The sequence below is a fragment of the Neophocaena asiaeorientalis genome, unplaced genomic scaffold, assembly GCF_003031525.2.
Source record: "Neophocaena asiaeorientalis asiaeorientalis breed wild unplaced genomic scaffold, Neophocaena_asiaeorientalis_V1.1 scaffold508, whole genome shotgun sequence".
Classification (NCBI taxonomy): Eukaryota; Metazoa; Chordata; class Mammalia; order Artiodactyla; family Phocoenidae; genus Neophocaena; species Neophocaena asiaeorientalis.
This window is the reverse complement of record NW_020172179.1, coordinates 1,595,236-1,612,129: the sequence shown is the minus strand read 5'-3', so window position 1 is coordinate 1,612,129 and position 16,894 is coordinate 1,595,236. Positions and strand designations below refer to the sequence as shown.

The 16,894-nt window shown below is 35.3% G+C and overlaps 1 protein-coding gene across 1 annotated transcript in view; it reads left to right on the top strand.

Moving 5' to 3' along the window:
• The window catches only part of COG5 (component of oligomeric golgi complex 5), a 269,636-nt gene that overhangs the window by 118,541 nt on the left and 134,201 nt on the right, over positions 1-16,894 (top strand). Inside the window, exon 7 of the mRNA XM_024761085.1 lies at positions 3,497-3,627. Coding sequence (XP_024616853.1) covers positions 3,497-3,627 — 131 coding nt within the window. The remainder of the gene's footprint in view (positions 1-3,496; positions 3,628-16,894) is intronic.

The following is a 16,894-nucleotide window of genomic DNA, read 5'->3' as shown; positions in this document are numbered from 1 at the left end:
ATGAATGGGAGAGAATATGATGAGAACGTTTATTCTGGTAGCCATGTGTAGTAACAACTAGAACATTGAAAGCCTATGAAAATGATTGCCATGTAATTTTTAAATTAAATTTAATTAATTAATTTATTTTATTTTTAATAAATGTATTTATTTATTTTTGGCTGCGTTGGGTCTTTGTTGCTGCCCACGGGCTTTTCTCTAGTAGCGGCGAGCCGGGGCTACTCTTCGTTGCGGTGCACGGGCTTCTCATTGCGGTGGCTTCTCTTGTTGCGGAGCACGGGCTCTAGGTGTGCGGGCTTCAGTAGCTGTGGCTTGTGGGCTCTAGAGTGCAGGCTCAGTAGTTGTGGCGCACGGGCTTAGTTGCTCCGCGGCATGTGGGATCTTCCCGGACCAGGGCTCGAACCCTTGTCCACTGCATTGGCAGGCAATTCTCAACCACTGCACCACCAGGGAAGCCCATGTATTTTAGTTATAAATAATTTTTATGCCGTTGAGGTTTAGTTTGAAGACTAAAGGGGAAAAAAAGGGCAATCCTAGGAAATAATGCAGTAATCAATCACTGAGATCAAGTGACTGCTTGGGGCAAAGTGTAAGAAGTTTATTCTAAACTTTTAGTAATTTGAGACCAGGGCAGTGAAAGTGGGGGAAATCAGAATGTATTTTTTAGTATCTTAAATTTCAAAATGGGGTACATTTGACCAAAAAAAAAAAAAAAAAATTTGTTTTTCTTACCCATCCTCTTGAAAAATTTTTTTAATTTTTAAATTTAATTGTATTAAACATTTTATTGGAGTATAGTTGATTTACGGTGGTTCAGGTGTACAGCATAGTGATTCAGTTATACACATACATATATATATATATTCTTTTTCAGTTTCTTTTCCATTATAGGTTATTACAAGATATTGAATGTAGTTTCCTGCACTATACAGTAGCATCTTTTTATCTATTTTATATACAGTAGTGTGTATCTGTTAATCCCAAATTCCTAATTTATCCCCCCACTTTTCCCTTTGGTAACCATAAGTTTGTTTTCTATGTCTGTGAGTCTATTTTTGTTTTGGAAGTAAGTTCATTTGTATCTTTTTTTTAGATTCCACATATAAGTGATACCATGTGATATTTGTCTTTCTCTGTGTGACTTACTTCACTTAGTATGATAATCTCTACGTCCATATATGTTACTGCAAATGGCATTATTTCTTTTTTATGGCTGAAATTGTTTATATATACCACATCTTCTTTATCCATTCATCTGTTGACGGACGTTTAGGTTGCTTCCATGTCTTGGCTATTGTAAATAGTGCTTCTCTGAACATTGGGGTGGATCTGTCTTTTTGAATTAGAGTTTTTTCCGGATATATGCCCGGAGTGGAATTGCTGGGTCATATGATGAGTCTGTTTTTAGCTTTTTAAGTAATATCCATACGGTTCTTCATAGTGGCTGCACCAATTTACATTCCCACCAACAGTGTAGGAGGGTTCCCTTTTGTCCACACCCTCTCCAGCTTTTAATATTTGTAGACTTTTTGATGATAGCTATTCTGACTGGTGTGAGGTGATACATCATTGTGGTGCTGATTTGCATTTCTTTAATAATTAGTGGTGTTGAACATCTTTTCATGTGCCTGTTGGCCATGTGTATGTCTTCAGAGAAATGTCAGTTTAGGTCTTGATCATTACCACAACTTAGGTTAAACATAATTTTCTCAAAATTTTCTGAAAAGTAAAATTTAAAAATCAGATTAAAAAGATTTTCTCTGGGGCTTCCCTGGTGGCGCAGTGGTTGAGAGTCCGCCTGCCGATGCAGGGGACACGGGTTCGTGCCCCGGTCCGGGAGGATCCCACATGCCGCGGAGCGGCTGGGCCCGTGGGCCATGGCCGCTGGGCCTGCGCGTCCGGAGCCTGTGCTCCGCAACGGGAGAGGCCACAGCAGCAAGAGGCCCGCGTACCGCAAAAAAAAAAAAAAAAAGATTTTCTCTGGATTATAATCCACCCTACATTTACATGATAGATTGGTGTATAAAGTACTTTGGTATTCATGAATTTATTTTGATTCTGATGATAAGAGTTATGTAGGGTGTAAATTATTGTCATTTTACAGATGAAAAAAATTGAGACTCAGGGTATATCACATGATTATGATCACCTAGTGAGTAAATTATGAGGCTGAATGTAAACTCAAATGATTTAAAGGCATTTTCAGTACTCTTCCCACTGTAGAAAGCTGTAAGTCCCTTTAGATAGACACATTTAAAAATGCTTATGGTTGAAGGACAGTTGGCAATAACCACTATTAGGTGCCCTTTACATTTTTTCCTTCTGTCCTCTAGTGTAGAACTAACTATACTGTGTGCAGTCAGCAGATATTTGAGTGCTAAGTGGCTAGTTAGCATTGTACTGGATGCTTTAATGTAGTTTCACCTAGGCAGTGTGTTGTGACCCAGCTGAAGAAAAATATGACAATATGTAAGTGCTAGGGATATATTTTAAGACTTAAAATTTAAAAATTCTAATTAGAGAATATAGTGAAAAACACACTTGATATTCTGTTGAGTAACTGGAAAACAGTCATCTTCTATCTAAATCATTTTTGTTTTTTAGAAACAATTTTTCTTGTTAAAATAGAAAATACGTTTTTTAGAACTGCATCTAAGATGCATAATGAAACTTTGACCTTCATTTGTAGCATTTTAGTTACCTCAGATATGTCTAAGATTAAGACATTAAATACATTTCTCAAAATCTAAATGTGCAGAGACAACTGTTGTTAACTTCTTGGTGGATACCTTTTCACACTTCTTGCTCTGTGCATATAATTCTCTAAAGTAGAATATGTATAATTCTATGAATAGAGTTATAATTCTGTAAACTAAATTCTATAATTCTCCTTATAGAAAATAAAGTTTATAGAATTATATAGTATATAATCATATTTTATATGTAATTATATAAATGGAGTTAAGTTCTTTGTGTAATTTTTTTCATTCAGTCATATCATGAAAATCCTTCAATGGAAGTAAGTAAATTAGGTCTATTGTGTGATCATGTAAAGTGCTAGCGTGCTAAAGTTTTTTCATAATTAATTTATCATTGTCCAGGTGGTGGACATTTGTTTCAAAAGTTTTGTTATTATAGAATAATTTTTAAAACTGTCCTGCAACTTGAGAAATTTCTAAGATCATCAGGATCTTTATTTATATTAAATTTGGCACACTTTTTTGGTAACTTGTTGACATTACTTTGAATTTATAATAATCATAATTCTACTCTTGCTTTACCAACTCTGTAATGTTTGGAACTTTTTGCTCCAGAGTAAAGTTACTTATTAAGTAGAAAATGTTTGGGTAACTATGTTTTTTAAAATACAGATTTTGAAAGGGAATAGTGTTCAACAGCAATTCTATAATATTTCAAAGAAGTTAGACATGATGTTTTGATACCTTGATATTTATTCAATATTGAAATATTTAAATGTGTGTATTTTTTTAAATAGATTATCTTTCTCAAGGAATAGATCTTGCTGGAATAGAAGTAATAGAAAATGATCTACTTTTTGTTGCGAGAGCTCGACTTGAAGTGGAAAATCAAGCTAAGCGCCTCCTGGAGCAGGGTGTGGAGACTCAGGTAATACAAATAATGTCACTTTTTTAATGTGAAAAATGTGTCATAATACAGATGAACATTTGATTTTGTGTTGAAAAAAGTAATGTATATCCTTATTTTATCACTGAAGAACTATGTCTACAATTTGAATTGGAGAGTAGGGCATAAAATAAGTACAAGGAAAATTTTTTAAATATATATTTACTTAATTCTACTGAAAATGGATTCTAAGATTTCTAATGTAAAATGTATATAATATGAAATATATTTTAATATAATGTGTATATGTAAATAGATAGTTAACAGATGTTGGGTAGGCTTCCTTTGTCCAAGTCACTGGTACTCATTTAAGCTTTTCAGCAACCCAGTAAGGATGGTATTACTGCTATTTCCATTTTACAAATGGGGAAACTGAGAGCTTAAATAATTGGTCGAAGATCACACATCCAATAAATGATGTAGTCTGGCAAACATTAAGTACTCTAACCCCAGAACCTTGCACCCTGAATAATCACTGTGACAGAATTTTCATTTTAGAAATTGACTCGAGATTTCTCCTAAGATATCATTTTCCTGATGCTTAATTTTCTGAATTACAAGAAACCTAGAGGTGTTGATGTAGTAGAATCAACAAATTAGATATAAATCTCAGTTTTTCTACATTTGTACTGCACCCAGATATTTTCTCCATTTGTACTGGACCCAAATACCATTATTAGTATCCATTTTAAAATTCATATTCTTTAAACCAGGAATTTCATTTTGTGCATTTGTATTGGACAAAAACAATTTTATAAATATTCAGTTCTTTAAGTAGTTTCTGAATCAGGAAGGTATTTATTTGACTTCCAGTTCTTAACTGTTGTAATTAAAAATAACTGAATGTCAGTTACTGTTTTGAATGAATTTTTAAAGTTGATTATCATATATATAATGAAAAGTGAACAAATTATAGACATACACATAGAATGAAATATCGCAGTGTGAACACACCTGTGAAATTAAAACCCAGGTCAAGAAATAGGACATTACCAGCATTCCTGGAGTCTCTTCACTCCCTCTCACAATCACTCCTCTCTCCTTCTTTCCCAAAGGTAGCGTTTATTCTAACACTAGAGTTTAGTTTTATCTGCTGCCAATCATGTTTTAACTCGCAGTCTCACTGTGAAGATAAAATGCTTATACTGTTTAAAAATAAGATACTTGTCTACATCAAATAATAGAGGAAATTTTATTCTCAAAGAAATATTTAAGGAATTCCAAGTCAATTTTGAATTAACATGAATATTTCTATAGAAAATGGCTTTAGCCCAGCTCATTTAGTTGCAGGAAAGGAAACAAGTAACATTTCAGAAAGTGCAGCATCACAAGATTTTTGTATTTGTCTATTGTTCCTATTATCACTACATTAGAGATTTAAAACTTTATAAATACTGTTTAGTATTTTTTTACCTGTGAAGTTTTTATTGCTATGTATGTATGTATATGTATGCATATATCTTTAATTTATGCAATTCTTAATAATTTACTGTATTTTAGAGTCATGGAAATGAAAACTAATAATGGCAGAAAGGAAACAATATCACAGTTTGTAAAACTAAAATACTATGTTTAATAGAGATGGGGGATTTTAACACAAAGAAGTGGTTACCTTTAAAGGGTTATTTTTTATTGTATTCTCATATATTTAAAGTGGGACAATATTTTCTAGGATAGTTGTGCCTAAGCAAACTTATTTTGGGTATGTTGCTATTTTGTGTACATTTCTTTAATATAAATTTATTTATTTTATTTTATTTGGCTGTGTTGGGTCTTCGCTGCTGTGCGTAGGCTTTCTCTAGTGCGGCGAGTGGGGGCTACTCTTCGTTGTGGTGTGTGGGCTTCTCATTGCGGTGGCTTCTCTTTTTGCGGAGCATGGGCTCTAGGTGCGTCGCCTTCAGTAGTTGTGGCACGCGTGCTCAGTAGTTGTGGCGCACAGGCTTAGGTGCTCCGCGGCAGGTGGGATCTTCCCAGATCAGGGATCGAACTTGTGTCCCCTGCATTGGCAGGCAGATTCTTAACCACTGCGCTACCAGGGAAGTCCCATGTGTACATTTTAATAGTTGTCAGATATGACTTTGCTTCAGTTTTTAAGTCATAGTGAAATTAAACTGTTAAACTTTTAAGGAACGAATATTCCCTAAATATTGATAGTGTTATATTTTCAGACTCTAAAGTTAGTCAAAAGATTATTTCAGTTGGTGACTGTTGTTGTTTAGCCAATGGCCTGTATGTAATCAATGAAATTGTTAGAAAGGTAAAGAAGAAAAAAATCTAAAATATTGTGTGTCTGCATGGGTAAGTGTGAAATGGTCTGCGTAGAACCAGGGAGCTTTAATTTTGTTGTATGTTTCAGGCTGGTTTAGAGGAAGGTAGATTCTGCTCAGTGGATGGGAATATTGTCTCTTTGTAAGGCTGTATATATTATTTTATCATAGTTTGTTGACATTAGCCATTAATATTTTCCAATTCCTTAGTCTTATTAAATTCCATAGGTATAACGTAACCTTCTGAGTATAATTTGGCTTCCTCCATAATTTTTCGAAAGGGAGAAAATGTACCGATTTGCCAATATTAACATTCTGGTTCATTTCACACTTTTAACAATATTTATCATGTGTAAATTGATATTCGTGTTTATAACATCATTTATTTCTGAATTTAGTCATGTGTGTCTGTCTCCCTCAGACCTGGGTACTCTGCATTATTTTCACAAAGTCAGGTTTCTGGCTTTGCAGAGCTGAGGAGATTAAACCCTTATCAGTAATGATGTCCCTGAGATAATGTTCTAGGGAAGCAGGATGTTTTAGTGGAAAGAGCCTGTGTTTTGGAGCCTCTTTCCTTTTCCTCTTAGAAAGCAACAAGTCAGAGGTGTCATCCAGCTGTGTCAGCAGGCAGTTTGGGAATTAAGGATGAAACTAACCTTTACTGAATGCCTCCTCTCTGCCAGGATTTTGTGTTAGTCACTTTCCATTTGTTATCTCAGTCACAGTGACAAATATGTGAGGAAGATATAATTATCCACTTTTTATAGTTAAGGAAACAAAGGCCTGGAAAGGTTAAGAAATTAGCTGTAGATTACTCAGCTAGCAAGCGGTGGAGTCATGGTCTGGAGTGCTTGCTACCCCCCCTTTCTTCAATAGAACCAAGCAGTTTATTCTAATTTTGTTAAATAATTACAGTTTAAATCATTTGACAATTTGTGAAGCAATTTATATTGAAAAAGGAATTTTTAAAATGTTAAAATTTCTTTGGGAAGCTTCCATGTGATGACTAATCTTAACCAGTTCCTCAAAATTTTTATGTTTCTCTGGCCAACTTTCTTTTTTCCATTCTCTGAAATGACTGTTTTAGACTCTCCACTTTCCACTAACCTTACCCTCTCACCCCACATACCAACTAAGGCGGATGCCCTTAATTTCTGCTTCACAGAGGTGCCTCTCACATCACCTGTACTCTGGATCCCGTTTTCTTATCTTGTTTATATTTCTGTCTCTCATATCTTCATCCTGTGTCTTTTACTTTGTTTCTTCTCATCAACATGTAAATATACACCTTTTATGCCACTCTCCCCTGTGTTCTCTATTTCTCAGTCTCACAAACTTTCTTTTAGTTTTTCACATGCCCATTTTCCTTCCTCCTTTAGGGCTTTCATGTTCTTTTTATGCCTGGAATACTCTTTCCACTTCCCATTAAAACAGATGCTGCAGCTTATATCTGTTTGCTTCTCGAAATATATTCTCCCATTTATAATAAATAATTGAAATAGTTAAATATATTGTTAATATTTATTATATATATAGACTAAAACACTAGCATTTTAATTTTGAAGTAATATTGCATTCATGAAATATTATACAGTTTCATAGTTTATAGGCTCATAACCTGAATAGAGATGTTCAGTACACAAGGAACTTTTGAAAAATTAACATGTCCTTACTTGCATTTAATAATCAACTTCTGACATTAATTTGGTTTCTCAAAAATATTAGTGATCTCCTTTTACTGAGTATATAGTTGGGACCGTCATTTTCAATATCAATTAATTGTAAAACTTAAATTTACTAAAAGAAAATGAGTGTAATTTCTTTTTGTAGCATTCTTTTTCCAAAACCAAAAATTTTTAAATAAATGCAGATAACTTGTTTTTGATCATTACTGTTTTTTCTCTAGTTAATTGCTTAAATGTGCTGTATTCATTTGTAGGTTTTAATAGCTTTGTAGCCTTACAAAGTCTCCACTACAGTTTTACAAAATTTATGTCTTGGAAGACATAAACTAAATAATTATTTAGATACTAAGGAACTGTTTTTTCTTCTTACAGTAGAAAATTATAAGTAAACTTCTGACTTCACAAAGCCATATTAAGTTTATATGGAAAAGGTTTGTAGTGATACCACTGCTACTTTCTTTACACAATGTTTGGAAGGATTGATGACCCAGAGTTCATCTTCTGGTGAAGCATACCATTATCATCACATTAGAAAAACATTCGTCAATTCGACAGGCAGTGTTTGTCCCAAACATTGGGACCATCTACAGCTCTTCCTTGATTCCTATTTCTCTTTTTTGCTGATCCTGAGAATCTTTCATTGAAAGAAGCCAGACAAAGAAAGAGAGAACCTTACAGTATTTTCAAGATCGCAACAGACTCCATTACCTCAAGCTGTAACTAGCTTTCAAAAATAGGTGACAGAGATTTTGATCTGGATGAGTTCCTGCATCACCATAGATACCAGGCCCCCACAGTGAAATGATTACATTTTAATTAGAAAGATGGCTTTAACTTGTGAATTATAAGCTTTTCCAATAAACAAGTGCTGGGCTTTCTGGAGGTTCCAGGATGGAGGAAGATGATGTGCTTATATGTCTTTAAAAGTCAAGGAAGAGGGTCTTTCAGCTCTGTGCTGGCCTGTAATTTCCCCTGTTGTAATTGTTGTCAGTACTGGGAGGCAAACATCCATGAACGTGCCTTTTCAAGTCAGAAAGCCTCCTCTGTCAGGTCCACACAGAGTACAGGTGCTTATCAGTTGTCAGCTAAAAGTACCATGATAGCATGATCTAGACAGAGTCTCTCTAAGATGACAAAGTAGAATTGAAGTTCACTAAATAAATGTCTACATAGCATACAGGAAGTGATTATGATGTTATGAACCCTTTTTACTTTTGTAGTTAAAAATTCTGAATTGTTTTTAGCACAGAGAGGGTACCAATTCAAATGTGTTGTGTTGAAGATTTATGGAAGTTAAGCATTTTCTCAAACTTCAAAAGGAACTTCCTGGCTAAGTTGACTCTGTTGATTAGTTATGGTAGAGTTCAGCATGCAGCAAGTCTTTTGTGATCCTTTTCTTCTCTATGTGCCCAACAAACACCAATAGTAGACTCAATATCAGTTGATTTGTCAAGCTGAATATCTGCTTTAAGAGGTCTAGCTTTCCTATTGTTAGCTGCTAGTTTTCCTGGCTGGTCTCATGAATTCTACAACAGATCTCATCATTTGAATCTACAGAAACTCCTTTTGTATATTTGTTCCCAGTGTTTTTGCATTTACTAAATATAAAGTTCCAGTAATTTTTCAACTCTTGTACGAAGCATTTTTCCTGACACGCAATAAATACTTTGAGGGGATGGGTGAGATGGGTGAAGGGGGCCAAAAGATACAAACTTCTAGTTATAAAATAAATAAGTCATGAGGATATAATGTACAGCATGGCAACTATAGTTAATAATACTGTGTTGTATGTTTGAAAGTTGCTAAGAGATTAGATCTTAAACGTGCTCACCACAAGAAAAAACATTTTTGTAGCAATGTGTGGTGAAAGATGTTAACTAGACTTATTGTGGTAGTCATTTTAAAATATATACAAATATCAAATCATTATGTTATATACCTGAAACTAATATAATGTATGTAAATTATACCTCAATTAAAAAATATGTAAAGGGTGATTATAGTAAGAGCTCTTCAAGTTACACAGATCTAGAGGTTTCATGTGTTTTCTTTATTTTACCAGCCTCAGTGGATAATTTGCCACCTGCCCCTCACCTGTTTGCTCTTATCACTGTTAGCTTTCCTTAGATTTTCAACTGATCATCTAAATGTTTTCCCTAAAGCTTAATTAGTCTTGTTTAGCATGTGCTTACTATTTTTTTAATATTTTTTTGAGTGGGAATTAATTTGAACTGTTATTTAACATTCTGAATCAAGGATTGGCAAAAGTACAGTCTGTGGACTGTTTCTGTATGGCTCAAGTACTAATTGTTTTTACATTTTTATATGGTTGGGGGAAAAAAACCGGAAAGAGCAGTATACAGCAGAGACCATATGTATACTATGTGGCCGCCAAAGCCTAAAATATTTGCTATCTTGCCCTTTAAGGACATTAAATGTGTGCTTTAAATGGTTGTATTTTCTTCATGGTGGGCGCTTTACGATTTTCCTTCCTTCCATCTTTTCTTCCTCCCAGCACCATCTCCTCTTTTGCAATATTTTAATTATCATATGGTGTTTCTCTGTGTTTTTGTTTTATGCCAAATGTAAAGTGGTAATATATTTCTTGTTTCTATATTATACAGTCATGTTATTTTCTTTCCTCTTTTTAAAATTAATTTATTTTATTTTTGGCTACGTTGGGTCTTCGTTGCTGCGCACAGGCTTTCTCTACTTGTGGCAAGCGGGGGCTACTCTTCGTTGCGGTGCACGGGCTTCTCATTGCGGTGGCTTCTCTTGTTGCAGAGCATGGGCTCTAGGCACGTGGGCTTCAGTAGTTGTGGCACACGGGCTTAGTAGTTGTGGCTCGTGGGCTCAGTAGTTGTGGCTCGCGGGCTCTAGAGCGCAGCTCAGTAGTTGTGGCACATGGGCTTAGTTGCTCCGCGGCATGTGAGATCTTCCCGGACTAGGGCTCGAACCCGCGTCCCCTGCATTGGCAGGCGGATTCTTAACCACTGTGCCACCAGGGAAGCCCCAGTCATGTTATTTTCTTTTTCTTTGACATAGTCTCTTTCATGAACAACCCACAGTAACATTGGTTGCTTCGTTATTTTATTGCTATCTTGCAGTGTAGATTCACATCTAATTAACTGTCTGCTTTCAGCCTTAAGGTCTTTTGGTGTTATTGCATTCCATAGTTTTTCAGGTCACTGAACTGTGAATAATTTTTTCATCAACTGACTGAATTTCCATTGTATGTCATATAGAATTCTGTCACTACTCTTTGGTTAAAATTTGGTAATCACTCTTTAATCTATGTGTAAGTTGTTTTCCGTTTCTCAAAAATTCAGAACTTTTGTACTTGGTTAACTCTATTTTATTTTACTCAATTTAGATAATCTTATGTTGGCTTTTTATTAGAGTAGTAAATACTAAAATTTTTATTTTGTAGTTTGGAAAAAAATGAAGAACCAGGCAACCACTTTGCATCACTATGGATTAATTTGCATTGTCCATAGTTTTATATAATTGGAGTCATACAGTGTGTTCTTTCTTGTGTGTGGCTCTATCCATTCAACATAGTTATTTTGAGATTGATTCATGTTCTGTATATTGGTAGTTTGGTCATATTTGTATTGGTAGTTAGCATTACATTATATTGAAGTACATTTATCTATTCACTTGTTGACAGGCATTTGGGTTATTTCCAGTTTAGGGATACTGCAGACAAAGCTGCTATGAGCAGATACATGGCTTTGTCTCAGCATGTTTCCTTTTTCTTGAGTAAATACCTAAGGCAAAGAATGGTTGGGTTTTTGCAAAGAATGATATGTTTACTTTTTATAGAGTCTGCTAGTTCCAAAGTGGTTCTGTCATTTCACATTCCCATATCAGTAGATTAGAATTTTTGTTCCTCTAGATCCTCACCAAAATTTGATGTTGTCAGTCTTTTAAATTTTAGCCGTTTTAATGGGGGTATAGTAGATTCTCAGTGTAGTTTTAATTTGCCTTTTCTTGATTGCTGATGTGACCAACTTTTCAAATGCCTAATAGTGAAAGGTCTTTGCCTAACATTTAAAGACTTTATTGTCTTCTTATTGATTTGTAAGAATTCTTAATGTATTCTGGGTACCAGTCTTTTGTTATTAATGTGAATTGTAAATATTTCCTCCCATCCTATGGCTTGCTTTTTTTTCTTTTAGCATTGTTATTGAGGTGTAATTTACATTTGTGCATTTAAGCATATAGTTTGATGAGTTTACTAAATTTATACATTTGTGCAACCATCTCACAACCCAGATTTTTTTTTAACTGCTATCACCACAAAACATTTCCCTCCTTCCTGTTTGCAGTCAGTTCTTCCTCCCACCCCCAAACCCAGGCAATCACTGATTTGCTTTCTGTCTATAGAGTTGCTGTTTTCTAAAAGTGTCATATAAATGGAACCGTACAGTAGGTAATCTTACATATTTAGCTTCTTTCATTTAGCACAGTATTTTATTTAGGTTCATCTGTGTTGTTGCAAGTACAGATAGTCCTTTTTACTGCTGAGTAATGTTCCAGCCTATGGATCTACTCACTTTGTTTATGTCTTGATAGGTTGATGGACATTCAGTTGGTTACAGTTTTTGGCTATTAGGAATAATGCTGCCTTGTTTTCCCCCTTGAAATTGTCTTTTATTTTTATATTTTGGATCGTTTCTTGTTTCTTTTTAAAAATTTTTTAAAAATTGAAGTACAGTTGATTTATAATATATTGGTTTCAGGCATGCAACACAGTGATTCAATATTTTTATAGATTATACTCTATTTAAATGTATTGCAAAATAATGGCTATATTTCCCTATTCTGTACAATGTATCTTTGTTGCTGTTTCTTGTTTCTTGATCAGTCCTGCTAGGCTTTTATTAACTTTATTAATTTTTTTCAAAAGACATCATCTTTTACAAAGAGCAAAATTTTTTAGTTTTGCTAAAGGCCAGTTTATGCATGTTTTCATATGCATGTTATATAAGAAATTTTTACCTACCCTAAAGTTGGAAAGCTTTCCTCCCATGTTTTCCTTTAGAAGTTTATAATTTTATGTTTTAAGTTTAATTTTTATGTACAGTGTAAGGTTCATTTTTTCCTCATAGACATATTCAGTTGTTCGAGCACCTTTTGTTGAAAAAGATTATTTTTTTCCTTCACTGAATTACTTCATTGTGAATTTGCATATATTTTGGCACCTTGAGAATAATTAATTCTCTGTCAGTTTTTCTACTAATGGTTTTAATGTCTGTTGATGATTTTTGCCTAAATCTTTTTATTTTTTTCAACAGAGATTGTGAAAAAGTCATTTTCTATTTTTCTTATTAGTTTATATTTGCTAGCTGTGATTCTTATGTAAAGAAGAATTTTCACTCATTAATTAAGGATATTTGGTTACCCTGAACTGCAGTTCCTTTTTAAAATGATGGATAAATGTTTAAATTTTGCATTTTTATTACCAATTTACAGAGTAATGAGTTTATATAAGTCACTACCCAAGGTAGCAAATGAGGCATACTTTTGTTCTCCTTTGTTTTTCTTTTTTTTTTAAAGTATTCTTATAGATTCGTGTTTCTGTTCTTTTTTTTTTAGAATTTTTTTTTTTTGGATGTGGACCATTTTTAAAGTCTTAACTGAATTTGTTACAATATTGCTTCTGTTTTATGTTTTGGTTTTTTGGCTGCGAGGCATGTGGGATCTTAGCTCCCCCACCAGGGCTCGAACCCACACCCCCTGCATTGGAAGGCAAAGTCTTAATCATTGGACCACCAGGGAAGTCCCTCATGTATTTTTATATATTGTGTTTTAATCAGTTTGGTGCTGGATGCGACTGCTAGTGCTATAACAACAAGCTAGACCAACAGTGGCTTAAATAGATAGGGATTTGTCTGGATGTGGGTGGTGCTAATATTGTTTCAGCCTGCTTCACAAGCATGCAGGTCTTTCTTTCCATTCTGCCTTCCTTAGTGTCCCCTTGCTTGTCACGTCATGGTCACAAGATAGCTGTCACACTGCAGACATTAATCCATGTTCACGGAGTGGAGATGGGCCAGTGCCAGCTGCCAGCCAAAAGGCAGCATTACAAAATCCTTTTTCAAAATTGCTCCAGTGGACCTATCCTTATGTCTCATTGACCAGATATGGGTCTCATGGTAACCCCAACTGTCAGGAGGACTATGAAAGCAAGTATCTGGAAAGAGGAACAGAACTGTAAACATTGGCTTAAGCTACTCAAGAACTATCGCCTGTTGCAGTGCACACTGCCACCCCTGGAGAAAATTAGGATTTTAGTAATAAGAAAGAAGGAGGGAATGAATTTTAGGGAATACCTAATAATGCCTGCCATAAATATCTTTGGTAAAGCACAGAATGACTAGAATTATTATATTGTATTGCTTTATTTAAAAGTAAGCTATAGGCTTCCCTGGTGGTGTAATGGTTGAGAGTCCGCCTGCCGATGCAGGGGACGCGGGTTCGTGCCCCAGTCCAGGGGGATCCCACATGCCGTGGAGCGGCTGGGCCCGTGAGCCATGGCCGCTGAGCCTGCGCGTCTGGAGCCTGTGCTCCGTAACGGGAGAGGCCACAACAGTGAGAGGCCCGCGTACCACAAAAAAAAAAAAAAAAAAAAAAAAGTAAGCCACATATATACATTTAAGTTAAAAATTTATATTGACAGAGTGAGATTTGGGTGCTTGAAACATTCATGTCTCATGATTACTTTTATTTTCCTATAAAATTCATTTTATTATTAAACACATTTTTAGTGTCCTTGAAGTATTATCTTATAGGATGGGAATATTATTCTAAGTATTGGCATCATTTAAAAACTTTTACTTAATGCCAAACTGTAGATTCATATAGACTATGTTCTCAAGGTTCATTTTATAAAGAATTTGGAAGTTAAAAGAACCTTTTTCTGTATATTGATCATCTCTTTACCTTCTCCATTTTTTAGGCTCTTTGTGTTATTACTTCTTTTTTTTGTAGAACCTTCCTCTTACAATGCATGTTCACTTTCATTCTTTTGTCTCCTTCTTTTTCTTTTTCCTCTCATTTTCCCCGTGCCTTTTTATAGCTCTTCTTTTTTTCTGCTGCTTTTCAAAAAGGGCTAGAATAAAGGTGATTTTTGGTTGATAAGATCATACTGCACTATTAAATGTTCTTCTTAGTTTCTTAATTTCATTTGGGTTTTGCACTGTTGACTGCTGATAGTTAACAGGTTCTGATATAATCTTATTAGGTTAGCTGAGAAGTACATATCAAGCATTAGTGGGCTCCATGCTATTGAATCAGAAAAGCCACTGGTAAGCTCTGGATCACAACCGAGGTAGCTAATATAATTCTTGCCTTTAAATTACGTTATTTAATGCGATTCTCTCTTCCTTCAGTACTTGTAATCTCCCATGGGGCTCCATTAAGTCTTCAGTGTTTTAGACATGTCATAGATTCAAAAAAAGTGTCCAGTGTATGTATCATGTTAGGGCACACAGTTACTATAAACTACCTTAAGTATTTTGGCCTATGATATACTTGTCATGTATAAGATGTTGTGAATTTATTAACACTATTCTGAAGAAATAAAATATTTGGATCTTAGAATTCTTCAGTTATTGTGCATGATTAAGGTGCTATGCTTTTTTTTTTTTTTGCCGTATGCGGGCCTCTCACTGTTGTGGCCTCTCCCGTTTTGGAGCACAGGCTCCAGACGCGCAGGCTCAGCGGCCATAGCTCACGTGCCTAGCCGCTCCGTGGCATGTGGGATATTCCCGGACCGGGGCACAAACCCGTGTCCCCTGCATCGGCAGGTGGACTCTCAACCACTGCGCCACCAGGGAAGCCCAAGGTGCTATGTTTTTTATTGTCTTAAATTTACCTGAAAGCTAGCCTAATTTTATTAAATACGTAGTCTTTGGAGGTAGTGGTTTAAAGAATTATCTTCTTTGTGATAAAAATTCTTAGATCTGTATCCTTTCTGTGCTATAAAAAAATAAAATAATAAGCTTTTATTTTTCCCCCCCAGCAGTAAGGATTATCTATATAGTGGAAGTTACCTGTTCTTTGAATTTTTGCTTGAACTGACTTTGCATTTTTCTCACTATAACCTCTATGTTTTTCGGGAAGCCGGGTTGGGGACTTGTAGATCATTTCCCTCTCCATCTCCCTCCCCACCTTTCTCCATCACTCCCCCCTTTTTAATGTGATTTTGGGGGTACTTATTTTTTGTCTTATTTTAATTGAGTATGAAATGGATTACTAATCAAACCTTGAAGAAATACTGTAGTCCTGAAACCTCCTAATAACCAAAATAGCAGAATAGCAGCAGGAAATTTTATCTTCTTTTATTTGTCCTTTTCCTTCCCTTGGCTCATTGTATTCTTTTGTATATGAAACCTAAAGAAAAAGAATTTAACTGCTAAAGAATTAGTTCATTAGGGGAAAAAGTAAAATGTGATCATTAGTCTTTGTGATACAAGGATTATTTGATCCTTGCAGAGTGGCATCCTGGTCTTGAACATTTATGTGATTTTTGCATTTTGTTTCTAATTAAATCAAATTCTGTCACCTTTTCCATTTCTAATTTCAATTATATGAAGCTTTTCAAATCCTATCAGACTTTTGATTTAATACTGTATTTATGCTCACAGAGGTCATCTCTTATTAACTATAGCTTAGTTAATGCGAGAACATTGCTTGCTATTTTATGGCACAATATTTACAGCAGTCTTGCTATCTCTCTGTTCCATTAGCTGAGTGCCAGCTGTTGCTTTGGTTACAGTGTTCCTGTTTTTGTTTTTGTTTTTTGTGGTACGCGGGCCTCTCACTGTTGTGGCCTCTCCCATAGCGGAGCACAGGCTCCAGACACGCAGGCTCAGCAGCCATGGCTCACGGGCCCAGCCGCTCTGTGGCTTGTGGGATCTTCCCCGACCAGGGCAGGAACCCGCATCCCCCACATCAGCAGGTGGACTCTCAACCACTGTGCCACCAGGGAAGCCCAGTGTTCCTGTTCTGGCAAGCGTTTTAGGGATCCTAAACAACTGTGCTTCTTTTCTGACTGTACTCTTGTGCGGTTTTATTTTCCTCCCGTGTATGCTACAGAGTTGTTGAAAAAGAAAGAAAAAAATGACATCATCCATATTTGTTTCCAAAGCAAAAGAAATAATTTTAGTTTAAAAAGCAAATGGTTGTGCCATCTCCCGAAATGTTTTTGAAGACGTAGAAATCAAGTTTTTATCTACTTATGAAGTAGATCTACTCTATTACCTGGTCTTTCATCTCATTTTATATTGC